The sequence below is a fragment of the Electrophorus electricus genome, chromosome 7 (assembly GCF_013358815.1).
Source record: "Electrophorus electricus isolate fEleEle1 chromosome 7, fEleEle1.pri, whole genome shotgun sequence".
NCBI classification, from domain to species: domain Eukaryota; kingdom Metazoa; phylum Chordata; class Actinopteri; order Gymnotiformes; family Gymnotidae; genus Electrophorus; species Electrophorus electricus.
The window spans coordinates 19,754,774-19,770,741 of record NC_049541.1 but is presented as its reverse complement, the minus strand read 5'-3'; the positions used below and the strand labels follow the sequence as shown (position 1 = coordinate 19,770,741).

Sequence of the window (15,968 nt, the reverse complement as noted above, 5' to 3'; positions counted from 1 at the left end):
ACATAATCTGAGCAAGAGAACAAAACTGAGAGGAAATTGAAAGCAGAGCTAAAGAGAATGTGAAAAAGAGTGCTATATATGATTTAACCAGAAAAGCAAATAAATAACTTTTTTATGTGGCCTAGCATGAGTAAGTGGTGTTAAGAGTGTATGCATATAGTTTAAAATCTAATGCAATCACACAAGCGGCTGGGTTTTTAAAACTATGGCCAAAAAGACAGCCTTTTTCTCCAGTTCCTTAAATCATGACTCACAGCCCTCTGCCAAGTTCATACTTATGTGACAGGTGCAGGAGATCAGAAACCCCTCGGCTCAGAGGATGGACTTCCTGGGGGTCCGTGCCGCTGACGGAGTCCTGGCTGGAGCTAGCACAGGTGTGCCAGTGGTAATGAGCAGAGAGACTGGGCCAGCTTGAAGCATTGTGACTGGGGGGGGGGGGGGGGTCTTAGGAATACAGCTCCAGAGGGTGGCAGTCAAGCTGTCCCCCGCTTCCTCCTCGAACTCACAGAGAAGCCAATGAGGCTCAGCAGTGGCTGCCAGCACAGCCCAGCGCTAATTAACCACGCGGGCATCCGGAGAGGTCCGGTCTGAGCCGGGAGGGAGACTCAGACCGTGACATGTTCATGAGACTGAGGCCCTCAGCCAGCCATGGAAAGAGAGAGAGAGAATATTCTCTATATAAGACAGGACCATTAAGAATGGGCTCTAGCCCAAACTGACAAGTTTGGCTGGAGTGTGAGGAGCAGAGTGGAAAGGAATGAGAACAAGGGGGGGGGGGGGGGTTTCAGGTAAAAAAAAAAAAAAAGCTCCAGCAGCATTTTAATGCTGACTGACAGACTGGTTGTAGAGTGCAGCTGAGGGAAGACTCATTCCGTGTGGGTTGTTTGAGTTTGATGCTATCTCCACAGTGCTGTGGGTCAGACTGCATACACAGCTACACTGGGCTCGTTAATGCCGTACAAAAAACAAAACAAAACTGGACTGTGCCATACACAAATGAAACATTCCTTTTGGTGTGTATTTTAATGTTTGGGGGGGGGGGGGGGTATGCAAGTGTGTGTGTGCGCGCGCGTGTGTGTGTATTCCATGTGGCTGGACAAAATCAGAACAAGGGTTTTGTTTCAGTACAGGCTGAACAGGAGTTATTTATTTCTCCAAATACCTGTGCATCTGTGTTGGTGAGAGTGAGTGTGTGCGCGTGTGTGTGCGTGCATACGTGCATGCGAATGAATGTGTGTATTCCAACAGGACTTATTCCTCCAAATGAAGACTGACTGGAGACACAAACAGGCATTTGGCGCATGCCACATGAATGTTCTCACTGGCCTCATGCTGGCAGTATGACTTGGAGTTGGCATGACACTAAGTGGTTGGCATGGTGATGTGCTGTGACAGGGCAGTCATTACACCATCAGGAGACGGTAGCCTCCTTTACAAGTGCATGAAAGTCTATATATTCATTAAGGCCTGAAGAGTTTTGCAAAATGCCACCCCGCCCCCCCAAATCCCCCGAAAAACAACAATGGAAAAAAGCAAAAGCAGGTACCGATGTCGTGGTGACATCTGTTCAACAGACCTGGTATGGAAGATTCGCTTCCATGTTGCATCGCTGCCTGTTCCTCCACCCTTCTCTTTAAGCAACACGGCGTTGAGCCAAAAAACGCACAGCAACGTACACATTTCAGTCGCATCTCGTAACTGTGATCAAAAATGTTTCTGATATCAAAACTAAGCCACTAATCCAAATTCCATTCTCAACACTGTTGTGCTTTGGCCAACAATGACGAAGCCAGCTGAGGATTATGGACATGCGTACAGTTTTGGTATCATCTTTATTTACATTTAAAACAATCAGAGCCCCGTTTCCCAGACCTAGATTAAGACTAATCCCAGAGTCAAGAAAAGATTTACCACTAGCACTCAAGTTTTGCCTCAGACCAAGCTTAATCCAAATACAGGAAACCAGCCCTAGATGTGATACTTCAACTCAAGTTGTTGGTGCTCCAACCGCTAGGTAGCAGGGCTTAAAGAGCTTAAAGTTACCAGATGTTAATGCAAAAATACTTCCAGCCTGTGTCATCTTAGAGGTTACATATACAGCAGAGAACAAAAGGTTCGTAGATATGCAGGAAAAGGTACTCAAGAGATCCTGGATTCTGATATTAGAATTTGGGCACTGGTGCATACAAACAAGTAAAACTTTACACTGTCAGCACTGAGCTCAAGCAAGATAGTTTGATTTAGAGGATGTACAATAAAGCCATTACGGGGCAGGCTGGGTTATATAGCACTGATTAGCTGGACTCAGCCCATAGGATCTGAGGTGGGTGTGGTGCTCGGACCTGCTTCTCGGCGTGCGTGCGTGCTGCCTCCTCTTGAGCCAGTACCATCTCTCTCTCTGCGGTGATCTGCACGCTTTCACGCAGGGCCTCCTCCAGCTCCTCGATACGATCGTCCTTCTGCCTCAGAGAGTCCTGCAGAACAGGGCGGCCGGCATTACAATACAGAAACAAGAAAGCGGGAGAGACTCTCAGCTTGGCTCACTACGGGATTTAGAGTAAACATGCGCACGCACGCATCAGAGAGCGACCTCACCACGGCCTGCTCCTGCCTGCATTCAGGCCACTCAGTCCACAACCATGATATGCACATCAGGAAACCGATACCCCGTTTGCTTAAAACAAACTGTTCTGGTTTCTCAGAAACGGAGCACTCAAGCACCAGGTTATCATCGTTATTATTCCCCCTGCAAACTCCAACGCTGAACTCACATACAAGGATGCTGGAAAGAAACAGATTAAGTGTCGAGACAAAGCAAGAACAGATTAAGCAGGGAAAAAAAAAATTAAGAAAGAACAAATTTATAAAGTCAAACAAATATGATGTTGTATCCAAATGTTTAAAGGCTTTAGTGAACAGAAAGCTTATCCTGACAAAGGAAAACCTCGGTGGAGCTGTTTGAAGAAGAGATGAGGTGAAGAAAAGGGGGAGAACAACAGATTGACAGAGAGAGAAAGGAGAAGATAGATGAGCGAGAGAGGGAAAGACAGAATAAGCCACAAATCTTATAATTCATCTGAAGTGTAAAGGGAGATTTTAAATACAGAATTCTGGAGAAGGGAACTGGGAATGCTGGAGTTCGTTATGCCCCTGAACATTTATTTCTCATTTCACTCTCCATTTTCAAAGCTCCTACGAAGGCGTGCCTTGCTCATCAGTGCTCTGGCTTACTGTGCAGACCTCTGCGAGACACACGCACTGACGTAGGTGGTCATCAACACACACACACACACACACACACACACACACACACACACACACTGCCACTTAGTAATCAACACTGAGTCCCTGCAGAGGGCTGTTGGTCTTGCCCGAACATTTGTTTTCAATGCTGAAGCACTGAGATCATGCAGACAGCATCAGACACAGTACTCATCTTCCGGAATGTCATACCGCAAACGCTTCCACAGTTTATTTGCTTTTGTTTTTTTCCTCTCCCCCTTTTTAAGCGTTATTTCAGAGATCCACGGCTCGCATGAAAACCAGTTGCATCTGACCCAAATAAAACAGAATACTTCAGAAACTGAGGTCAGCAATTACTGGAAGTTTAAGGCAGTAGGAGGCGCAGGGCGTGGCCAGGCGGCACAGCGCGGCGAGAGGGTGAGAAGAGACATCTAGACTCATACGCGATCCTTTGTCCTCATCTCACCCCCAGCACCATGTTTGCCTTCTCAATTCACACCGCAATCGCTTTTGTGCCATTCCAATTGACAGTAATCCTTTTTGTCCCGTCAATAACTCATTACGGCGATGCCAAAAACGGCACAGGCGATAAAGAGAACTCGGGGAGGGCCAAGTTAAAGCCACATGCCAAGGCATTAGGCGAGTAGAGCCCGGCCGAGGGTTGCTGGGGAGACCAGCTGCCCATCACGCAGCTCACGGGGTCAATCTGGAGATAAGCAGGAAAAAAGGTCACAGTGGAACAGTGCCACAGTGGAAGCCCACAACCACTTAGAAACACGCAAAAAATGACGGCATGTTCATCTTCAGGGGTTTCGGCAAAGCTCGTAGCATTTCCTATTCATCAAACATTTTGGCTAAAAGCAACTGAAAGACAGTTAGGGTCAGTTAGAATGATCTGAACCTCTACCAGAAAGTCTAGTCAAATCACTCACTCTCTCTCTCACACACACACACACACACACACACACACACACGCGCGCGCGCAGAGAGGGAATCAAGGTCAGACTAGCATAAATTAAGCACACTCGTAACAACGATGCAAATATCTGTAGCAGCTGCCACATTGCAACATATTTCCTGGAGATGTGAGCGAAAGGTCAAAGGAAGGATGACTGAAGTCTGAGCTCAATCATATATATACAAATAAAAGACTAAACACTTAGTTAGCCTGCAAGCGCAGTGCAGAGTGCTCAGAGACAGTTTATCTGCTTGTGTTCCTTAGAGCACAAAAATGCAGAACAGAGAAGCTAAAAATTCTTGGTGGGGGGTGGGGACATGCTTCTGTATCGCTCTAGGGGCACAGCGAGGAGAGGAGTCACAAATGTTTACGGAGGAAACACAAAAGAACAGCGGGAGTCCGTCTCTTTTGGCTGGAGAACACACAAAACACAGCCAAAAAAATTGGCACCATCAAACAGAAACACCCCACAAGACAAGCCCAGTAACATCCTCCTGGAAGTCTATTAGACGCAGGAGCAAGCGAGTGCGTACGGGAGTCCCACCAGTACACCACCTCCGCTATGATCTGGATCCAGCGCTTCTGATTTGCTTTACGTTCCAAGAGTCCACACTCAAGCCTCGGATTCGGCATGCCCTACAGTAGTGGAAAAACCTCCGCTGACTCAGCCTGGCTGTAGTTGTCTTTTCCAGGAAAAGAGGACATTATAGCAAAACACCACTGTGCCCTCACAGCCTTTCACACGTCCTGTTGCCGACCTTCCATGAAACTGCTGCTTTATTTGTTTTGATGCTAGGTCAGACTGTTCGAAGGGTTAAAAGAACAGACTTCGGCCTATGAAAAGGCAGACGTGTGCCGACGACAGGCGACAGGAGCTAGGTTAAAATCGGAAGCTCTCTGCAGATACAATCGGTGTCATGGCAGGCACTGGTAGGAAAGGAAATGTTTTGTTTACGCATAAATTTTCACTCCCCCCCACCCCACCCCACCCCAGACCGACCAACCAGTCCCCAGGTAGCAACCTCCATGCCCTCTGCAACCCCTCCAGCACACACGGCAAGCACACTGTACAGACGGCGACGAGACGGACACAAACACGCATGGATTTTTTTAGATATTGATATTAGTTGCATTCGCTGTTTCTACTCAAGGTGGTACCTTTTTTGTACGCACCAAACAATAAAAGGTGGATACGTGCCAAATATAGTATATTTATTAACATTCTCAGAGGGAATGTGGAAAAGTGATTAGCTCTATTTATACACTCTAGAAAGAGAGACCAAGTTTGCTCTAATGACTGTTATTTTTTTAGATTTGAGACCTTGCAGGTTGGAATGACCTATAAGAAGAGACGCTGCTTTATTGAGCTCTGCCCCTCCAGTTCAGGAGTATAATTTTTGGCAGTAGTGATGGACATTAATAAGGTGACTGAGTATATGTAATAAGGAAATTAAAAAGTGCTACAGTGTGACAGATGTGGACACCGAAGCCCAGAATTTCTGATAGCACACCCATGACTTCCAACCACCTTTATAGATACAAAAGCGCAATAGATAAGGCTGCGTAACACAGGCAGGTCTTACTGTGACTAAATCCCCCACGGTGCAGTTCAGTGACGTGGCTTCTGTGAAGGGTTTTATGTTGTATTAAAGGAAGTTCTGTTTCATGGTCTCCATCACTTAACCTAGGACTGGCATACAAGACCTTCTCCAACAGGAGGCCCAGCTACTCACTCCAAGCCCAACGGTAGTGCTAAACTCCTGAGCGGAGGCGAGGAGTGATGGAGAGAGTCTGGATATACGTTGCCGTGGCACCGAGCAGAAAGGCATCATCATCAAAGTATCTCTGTAGTCAGACTTTGCCCTCAGCACACAAGCATGCGGGGGTTCAAAGCACCCCCCCACCCCACGCCTCCCTCCCCCACGTGTTATGCATATGAGGGTACGAGGGAGGGTAAAAAAAGATGAGAGGGAGAGAAAGCCCCAAATAGCCTGAGGCAAGGGGGGTGATGGAGCAAGGAGAGAAACAAAAGGCCTGAGATGTGGTTTAAAAAAAGCCAAGCGTGAACAGAGCAGAGGCCAGCGTAGGGACCAAGCTGGTGATCGGGATCACATGGCACAGAGTTCTGGACGGGGGCGGGGGACTACACAGATTTTTAACTAGTTGTCTCGGTCCCCTTTCCGAGATCACTTTGCTTGTTCTCAAAGATTTTTTACATTACAAGGTTCCGCTTCAACCAGCTTACACCTTTACAAACAACCCAACTGGTCAAGACCTCTGTTGTGCAAGCTCCACCTACAGGAAGTACTGAGAAAGACAGCTCGGAGCCTAGAGAGAGCAGGAGTTCTCTGGTTAGTGTCAGAGGAGTCCCTCCGTTTCAGCACTTTGTAGTGTCAGTCACATGGCTGGCGTCTGCTCTCACCCACATGACCTGCTCATGAGAGCCAGAATCGAGCCTTTCATGTGCGACGAGTTCTTTGTGGCTTTTTTCTGTCATCTTTTCAGAGGTGACTTCTCGTTGGGTCTGTACCGCACCGCTCGCCTGCCGTGTTGTTCTCCTGCGCACGGCGAACACGCCCCTCTTCTCCACGCTGCCGCCGCCGATGACTTTGCCAACGGCTGCGCCTCCTCGACTTACTCAAGGTTACTTACTAGCGCACTCCTGGTTCGCCACGCCCTTACTGACTCCAAAAAAAGGGGGCAGGACATTATAAAACTCCACGTAAGCAAAGCCAGGAACCATGACAAGTTCTTCAGATGGACAAATACTACAAACTGGAGTTGGATAATCTGTTCTTGTGTTTGTTTTCATTAAAGTGTTGGAAGGATAACGACATATTATAGCTAGACAACCGGAGCCTTGATCTGACCCCGCGGTTGACGTGGATCAGTTGCAGTTGTTCTTTTGAAATTTGGAAATGCACCTTCAGACCCGTTTGCACTTGACATCTCCAAAACGTCCAAAAAAAAAAAAAAAAAAAGTTAATAATAATGAAGGAATTTAGTTTGACGTGTATGAGTGTTGGAACCCACAACCAAGTAGCTAAACTTGCACAGTCGTGCGAGTGAAAAACAATTTCATCATGAACCAAATCCAGAAGGTGTGTTCGATATTACTGTATAATTCTCAGTGCAACTAGAGAGCTGTAACAAATAACATTTGCAGAATTGAAATGACGATATCTGCCTTTTCACTTTCAAAAGCCAAACCTTTGTCATATATGTCAGACATGAAAAAACAAATAAGTCCCACTGTGTTCATTTCGGGGTTTTTTGGTACAGTTAAGAACATGCAGCTTAAAACATCACTCTCGTGTCACTCTTAAAACATCACTCTCGTGTCTAGCATTTTTAAACTATTAACAGGGTGCAGAACTTCTCTTGGTATGCTGTCACAACTTGGCGCATAGGTTTAAGATTTGGATGTGCGTGCACTTTTAATCAAGTTACTGGCCATGACAAATACAGCCAGGACGTGACATAAACGTCCCCTTTACTATATGAAAAATGTCAATTACGGTACTGCGCAAACTGTTCACCTCAGATCAGGTGTCTTTGCATTGGACAGTCTGTGGACTGTGGAAACATGATTATTAAGGTCGTTATAAATACAGGAAAGAATTCAAAGAATAATTTGCCCAAAAACAAAAAAACAGGCTAACAGATGATGAAAGATAATTTAGCATGTTCAGAGGGATGTTTTATTAAATAGCCCTTGCTAGTTTTTATTCTGTAACAGGAATGCTGGGACTATTGGGTGAGACATTCCATTCTGCCAGACTGAAGACACTATTATGTTTAACGAAGCTTGCATATACATGAGCACATCCTTGTGGTCGCGAAAACCCGAACAAAATGGAACCATCCCCATCAAACCTGTCTCCTTCCTAAAGATCATCGCTGCACTGCCCCAGACAAAAACAAACCCACCCAGCCCATTCGTGATGATTGTCCTGAGCTAACTATAGTTTCCTAATGGATAGTGAACGCTGTAGTGGGGGGGAACGCTCTCGCGGCAGGTAGAGAAAATGACATTCAGGATGAAAAAAGGTCTCCCCCCAGGGAGAGGAGTGTATGCGTGTTCCTCACATGAAAGCCGCAGACGTCTCTGGGAGTCATAAAAGGCTTCCGTTTGGCTCCCTCATATCTGCGTCTTTAAAAAGAGCCATAAAGCCACAATCCGCCCCAGGCGTTTCAGCTTCATTAACTCCAGTGTTTTGGCCATTACCCCGTAGGTCTCGCCTTTGGTACAATTGTGAAAGTGTGTGTGTGTGTGTGTGTGTGTGTGTGTGTGTGTGTGTGTGTGTGTGTGTGTGTGTGTGCGCGTCAGAGGGACTGTGACTGTAACTTGGTGTCTGCACGTGCGAGACTGTGTGTGCGTGCCTGTGATTGTGTCTCTGCACGTGTCAGACTGTAACTGTGTCTGTGCGTGCGTGTGCGTTTATGCATGTATATGGGACTGTAACTGTGTCTGTGCATGCGTCTTTGTGCGTGTGTGTGAGACTGTGCCCATGTGTCTGCGTGCATGTGTATGGGTGTGTGTGTGTGTGTTTCTGCCTGCCTCCTTGAGGGTAGTGCCGACAGAGTGTTGGAGTTTTCAATTTCCAAGGTGTCAAGCATCATCACGCATCACATGTACAAATACACATAAATGCCCAAAACAGGCTTCTGGGCCTGGTCTGGGTCTCCTATGTCTCTGCAACCGTGAGAGGAATTTTAAGGCATTTCATAATACAGTACAAGAATTTTCAGTGCCAATAGATGCATCGCTAAAAACCTTAATATTCCATGAGGTGCACAAATGCTGTGGAAAAGTGACCTTAAGTTGATGAGATCACTCAACTCTCGCTCCTTTTATTTCTTTTTCTTCCTCTCCAAGGAATCAGTCCACCTTTCCAACTAAGCACCCATTTTCCTCTTTATCTCTCAATCATAATGAGCGCTTCATCAGGTTTCACTGGCTGCAAAGCATGCTGGGAACTCTGGTGCTTGATAATCCAGCACGCAAGTAAAAAAGGTCCAGGCTTCAGGCGGTCGGTAATGCAGGCATTTCCTGTGCTTGGTTATACCGTCATCTCATTTCCCCTGTTCCATCTTTCTCAGTTTCCTCACCAAAAGTCTTCTTTACTTTCCTCGGTCTTCTGATCTTTACATCTGTGGTGGAAAGGTGAGAATGGCAAGATGAGTCACCCTTCGCGTGTGCGGATCGTGTGGCTCGAACCGTCACGGTGGAAAGTGTTTCATTTGGTAGATGTGGGCATCAAATGCTGCACAACGAGTTAATTGCAGCATAGGAATGAGTGAAAAAGGAGTTTGACTCAGGAGGACAAATGCTGGGGTCGGCGACCTGCTCCTGGATGTCACTCTTGAGGACGGATTTCATTCTGGATAGACTTCACCCACCCCTGCCTCCTGGATATGCAAGCCCCTGCATTCAGCGCATCATAGAGCTAACTGGCACGATCTGATCGGTCCGGAACGTTGACGGGTCGGATGGAATATCGACCCTGGCGCCTGCAAGGTCCCACAGACTCTGCGATCTGCAAGGAGCGCAGATCAAGCTTGGTCACCGTCTCCAAAGTCAACAGCATCTGCGCTGAGAATGATGGTTCCCTGCATGGGCTTGACCCCCATGTCCCTCCCTTCCACCGCTCCACTCCTCTGGAAATGGCCCCAATTAGCTGAAACATAAGAGGAATCTCTTCTTTTTCTCCCATCCATTTTCCCAGCTCGGAATGGGAATGATGAGGGTTATTGCTCTGCGGCCTCCTAAACGCCGTCCTGAGGTGACCCCTTTCCATCTGCCTCGACCAACCGTTTGGACAGACTGGTGCAGAGGGCCTGCCAGACATTAGGAACAGTTGGTTCTCCTTCCAAACACGCCTGCTGCGGCCAACAGTCTCTCCAAAAAACGGCCAGTTCCACCAGTCCTGGCTCATTCCGACATGTTCTCTGGGTCTCGGGCCTGAAGTTCAGGGTCTTTAAGAGGGAAGTGGCTGCACAGGCCTTCACTGGCTCCGTCTCCTCCCCGTAGGAAAAAAGGCCCACAGATCACAGCGCATCGGGACTGTGTGGGCGAGAGGACCGAGAAAGCTGCAGCGCTGCCTCTGTGGCTGCGTGACCTCACGGAGGAACCTGGAGGCCTGACCAGAACACCAGCTTCATTTCAACCGCATCACATGCTTTGCGCATTCAAACGTAAAAGGCGCCTCAGTTCCGCGGCCAGGAACGCCGCGATCCCAGTGATGAAAAATAAAGCAAACGTGCTCAAATCACAACAAAGAACAGATGACACGGGGGGGGGGGGTGGATGTGAATAGGGAGAGAGAGTTGGAGAGTGATCGAGGGGGCACAAGAAATACCAAAACCACAACAAATGCAAGGGCCGCTTTTTGGAATTGCCGTCCAGAGGTCGATGAGAAAGTTTAATATAGTCGCTCCATAAAGAGTGGGACTTTCTGTTCAGCAAGTGTCTGACATGAAGAGCAAACTCTAGCAAAAGATGGAACTCTGGCAGAAAGTGGCCTCTGAGACAGAGAGCTTTGATACAGACACAGACAGACAGATTTAAAAAGACCCTTCACATTTCACATTCACCTGATATAGGCAGAAGCCAGCTAAAGCCGGCTTAGTGACTTAGCTAAAGCTAGCATGGGATTCATGTTATACAGAAGTGTCAACATTTGTTTAGTAGGTTTATTTATTATAATTTTGTTTTGTCTGTACACTCCACATAGAGAGTATGCAGTCAAAAGCTGAATAAAATGTTACCAGAAAATGTGAAATCCCCCTTACGTGGCAAGAATCTTAGTTTCTCTCAAGCAGGCAATCTGAACTAACTGAGAGCCCCTGTATGTGAAACAAACGTCTGGCGTGGCAGACACTGAAAACGTCCCCTTACCTTGATCTGCAGAGAGCTTTCGTTGATGTTGTCCTCACGCTTACGGGCCTCCTCCATTAGCTGGGCGTTCTTGTTCTTCTCCACCTGCTCCTTGTGCTTCAGGGTCGCCACCTTTTTGCTCTGGTCCTTCATGTGCCTGCACAGAGAGATACGCTTGAGAGGAGCGAACAGGTCACAGGAAGACCTTACACATATCAGCTCAGTTTGATGGGTGCAGTGGGAGAAAGCAGAGGAACTGCAGCGCACGCACGCGCGCACGCACGCACAAATTCACCAAGTGGACAGAGACGGTGTAAAAATATGATATAAACTGATATGTAGCAGACTGGCATCTGAGTGGCAGAAAACAGAAAGCAACATGTTCATCGCAGGCCGTGGGTAAAGTACTCGCCTAGCTCCGCCTCGCCATGTGTACTCAGATGAACAAGAACGGGGACAACACAAAGCAACACCTACAAGCAAAATAAACAATTTTGCAGATGGAGGAGACGGTTTCAGTTATGAGCTCAGTCACAGGGAACCAAACCCGGACCCCTTTCAAGCTTGGGAAAGAGCACATTCTGTGCCTATTGCGAGTATTTTCCTGTTTACATGGCGGCCACATCATGGCCAGATCAGTTACCAATCACCGTTTTTGACATGATCAAGAAAACACACCTCTCCGTCTGTCTCTCTCCCCCACCCACACATAGCAGATGTGGATGCAACCAGGCCAAAATGCCTTTATACAGAATCTAATGAAATCATGGCACGGCATGCCAGAAAAGGCCTTCACCCTGCGTTCTCCCAGCGTAGTACACCAGACGCTGCACAGAGAAAGAGGAAATCGATGAGTTCCAAAAGGGCGCTGTAGGAGATGACAGGGCAGTCCCGTGCCTGTGTTTCAGGAAAAGCACTGCATAGGTCTCCTCTGGGTCTGCGCTGAGCACGAAACGGGAGGGAAGCTGAGGGAAAAAGTGTGCATATCCGAGAGGAATCTCCTGTGATCCATTACAAAAGTGTTGGGTGATTTTCCCAAAATGATTACACCGAGACAAGGTGACACCAAACAAGCCAGGTGAGCACAAGCCAAGCCCCGCTGCCACCAACACCTGATCTTTCTTCTGGGCTGGCCATCACCGCACAGTGGAGTCTGTGTTTCACGAGAAGCTGGGGAAAGCCGCAGCCTGCTGGCTCTCCACGTCAGACACAGGGGCAGGAGGATTCCTGTGAGGATCAAACCGTAACAACGACCCTTAACCACACTCTGGAGGATGGATGTGTGCTTGTGGCAGAGAAAGGACTAGCTCTGCCATACGTGCGCTAAGTTTAACAGTATGCCAGGGGGGAAGGTTTCACTTCCAGTCATTACTGTTCACTGCTGTATAGATGGATTATGTGTATTTAAACTGTCTGGCAGTATGGAACCACATGTGAGTAGAATGTGTGTGGTGACACTACTCTCACCGGGACTCAAAAACAACAGAAAGTGCAAACAGTACAGCTAACCTTACAAGGTATATAACTCTACTATATACAAGCTATGCAGGACTTGCTAAGTATTGTACATGGCAACTGTAAGCCCCTCTCTCCTCAAAGTGAGCTGCATTCTGTATGCTAAACACTCTTGATACACTGTGCAGTATTGTACTCAATTCAAATGTTTATTAATATCCATCAACGCTGACCCCTGATGTCATATAGTTTAACTCATTATCCAAACTGTGCGGCTTTGCCAAAATCCCACTGCAACGTAAGGTACACTCACTCCCCCTGTAAGAGCGGAGTCCTGTGTACGGACAATAGGTCGAGACGTGCAATTTCCCCATTAGGGATCATGATCTTGGCTCAGTATAGCTGTCAATAAGCAACTGACCGCCATGAAGGATTTCCTAGTTCAGGTTCTTGATTATCTGAACTCTGACGTGACTTCTAGCGAGTTCGGCAAGGCAAAACCATCACAGCGAGCCAGGGCTGACCGGGGTCGGGTTTGAGTCTGATTCAGACTTACTGCAGAAGGACGGCGATTTGGAAAACAGCCCTTAAAGACTGGAGCAGAAGAGACCTGGGCCATGGGAGAAGGTGTAATGGCACCGATTATAATGATTCAGAATCACACTATGTGGCTGGCTCCGTTGTCAAGCTTTGCAAGAAACTTCTCTACACATAACTGGTGGTGACAGACCTAATCTGGCCAATTTTACCCCTTTACTGGTTTCCATACACCAATGGGCTGTTTCGCAGATCAGGGCGAGAGTGCAGGATCATAACAGACAAGATTAACTTCAGTTAGGAGATGTCAGCCGCTTATTTCCGTGATCCGAATACAGAATGCAACAGCCGTGAAAACAAGGTCACAAAGGCCTTGTCCGTAACATCTACATATGGGAGCAAAACATTTGATAAATATGGAGGAAAACTGGACAGGAATTCCATTACCACAGCATGGGCACACACACATGCATACACACGTACGTAAGCACGCATGCAAGCACGCACGCGAACACACAGTAAAACAAACACAGTAAATCTATCTCCACGTGGCCAATAATTATGTTAACAGACTGTTCTCAGGGTGAAAATTTGATAACTTTCCCTGCGAAGGTGGAAGCCATCAGGGTAGTGACTGCTTTCAAAACAGCAGATGAGCCCATTACAGCATGGCAGGAGGACTGAACCCGTCCTCTGTGAGCCTGGTTGAAAGGGCCTTCATTTACGGGCTGGGAAGAATACCTCCTTTATTACGTCTTTTCCAAGATGCATATTTTCCCTTTTCTCAAAATAAAACCCAGCATCAGAGCATCGCATATACCTTCCCTCGTCTAGTCGCCGAGCGGCTAGCCATTTGACATCAGCTCTGGAAAAGCTCTCATTACACTTATCTATTGGTTCGGCTTCACGGGAGGACAGAGACAGACAGACAGACACACACACGCGCGCACACACACGCACAGGGTTGTGTGCGCGCGTCTGTGTTTGAGTGTTAGAGAGGTATAAAACTTTTTGTAACCCAAGATGCAAGTGCTGGATGACCTACAGAGGCAGAAGATAAATATGCCATGCTTTGATTTTCCCCTCAGAGTTTCCTGCACTTGCTCCCAGTCAGAATTATGGAGTGTTGAGATCTTTCAGCACCATGCCACGCCAAACACAACCTGCCTGCTGCATACGTGTGTGTGTGTGTGTGCACATTTGCACTGGCATACACTCATGACACACATGATATGGTGCAAATGTTAAAATTATATGGTACTCAAACGTTAATATGGTGATATGGGGTGCAAACGTTTCTTCCCACCAATCTTATATTTAATATGATATCTAATATCTTTTGTTTATGATTTACTACGATAAGAGGAAGCGTTTCATTTTTTTTCTCTCCTTTTTCTTTAATATAATTTACACAGGTTCCAAACACTGGAGAGTTATTAAAATATTACATTTATTATGCTGGTCCAGATCGCTACATTAAAAATTTATTTTAAAGATAGCTTTAGGCAATGTTTACAGGGTAAGACATGAAAAGGCTTTCTGAAGATCCTGGTTGGAAAGCATGGATGAAACTTAGCATGAACTTTCCACTGTTTTGAGATGTTTTTTGTGTAACTTCTGCATCATGAATCCTTTGAAACTTACACCAGTTAAATACCTCTCTGAAAAGCCACTGGTCCACAGTTTGCTTAGGACTTTTTGGGTGTTAAAACCATGTCTAAGGATGCATTCTGTGTCTTATTTCATTTAAACTTATTACATATATGCAGCAGCTGTTATTTCGAACAATACAGTGACTAAGCTGCAGAAGAGGCCACTGCTTCTAGGAGAGCCACAGAGAAACTCTCCAAAGACCATTAAAAAAAATAGGACCCCAGTTCAATCAGGCCCAACACTTACTAAGACAAAATGAGACCCAATGGCAAAGAGGTGCAGTCTTTAGATAAATGTACACTGAAGTCAGCGTGATGTAAATCCATCATGCTATTACGAGCACTAAAAGGTAGAAAACAGAAGGCACTCGCACTACTGATCCAGCCTGTGTTTACGAGTGGCCTAGGAGATGAGTAAACTATAGCCTTTTCATCCAAGCCATTCTGAGCTTTAATGTCGTGTTTTTAAACTCCCTCGCGCTATTGCGCTGACATGCACTCGTAGTCCAACACAGACTAAACCGCAAACTCAAACTGGGCTTGTCCAAGCTGGTTAAAATTGCTGCTTCAAAATCAACACTTTGAAAAGAAATGCTTCCTCAAAACAGTGGGGGCGGGGGGTGTTTCGTTCCCTCCCTGTCTACCATGTCCTCGTCCATTATGCCATCTGCACGTTCATGTTGGCCAACAATCTCCAGCATCGATTCTGGCATGTCAGAATGCTTGGAAGTCATTAAGAACAGGATAGTGGAGATTCCTCCAAATGTTCTCCTGAATGTGGCCATTTCCCAAGAAGCAGGGGGGAGCAGAGGTAATATTGCAGCTCAGCAGTGTTGGTGCAGAGCCATTCTGCCAGACTGCTACACTATATGAAATACAAAGCACGGCCTTGACATTAGCGGCTCTGCTTGTGGTAAGCGGCACTTTCTGAGGCTGACAGAGCTGGACTCCATGGCTGCCAAGAACCAGCTGTGTGAAGGCTTACGGCCAGGTGTGCTCTGGGGCAGCCCGGCCCAGCTAATGTGTGGTCCGTCCCCAAGCATGCCAAGCTACATGCCAACATCTGTCCTTTCCCATCTGTGGCAGCCGTAACGCACAGAGAGATTCTGTGGGACAACGACCCCCTGCGCTCTCTGACTAATCAAGTTAATCATGTGTCTGGCCCCCAGGCCAGGCTGTCCAAAACTAACTGGGAACCATGCAGAGAGAACAGACGGCGGCATAGCCCAGATTCAGCCTGTCG

General features: G+C 47.0%; 1 protein-coding gene across 10 annotated transcripts in view; it reads right to left on the bottom strand.

The window, feature by feature from the left end:
- Window positions 1–15,968, bottom strand: part of erc1b (ELKS/RAB6-interacting/CAST family member 1b) — a 170,281-nt gene that overhangs the window by 90,352 nt on the left and 63,961 nt on the right. For all 10 annotated transcript variants that reach the window (XM_027020550.2, XM_035527781.1, XM_035527782.1 and 7 more), the window contains 2 exons: window positions 11,103–11,238; window positions 2,343–2,474 (listed from right to left, as the gene is read on the bottom strand). In XM_027020550.2, coding sequence (XP_026876351.2) covers window positions 2,343–2,474; window positions 11,103–11,238 — 268 coding nt within the window. The remainder of the gene's footprint in view (window positions 1–2,342; window positions 2,475–11,102; window positions 11,239–15,968) is intronic.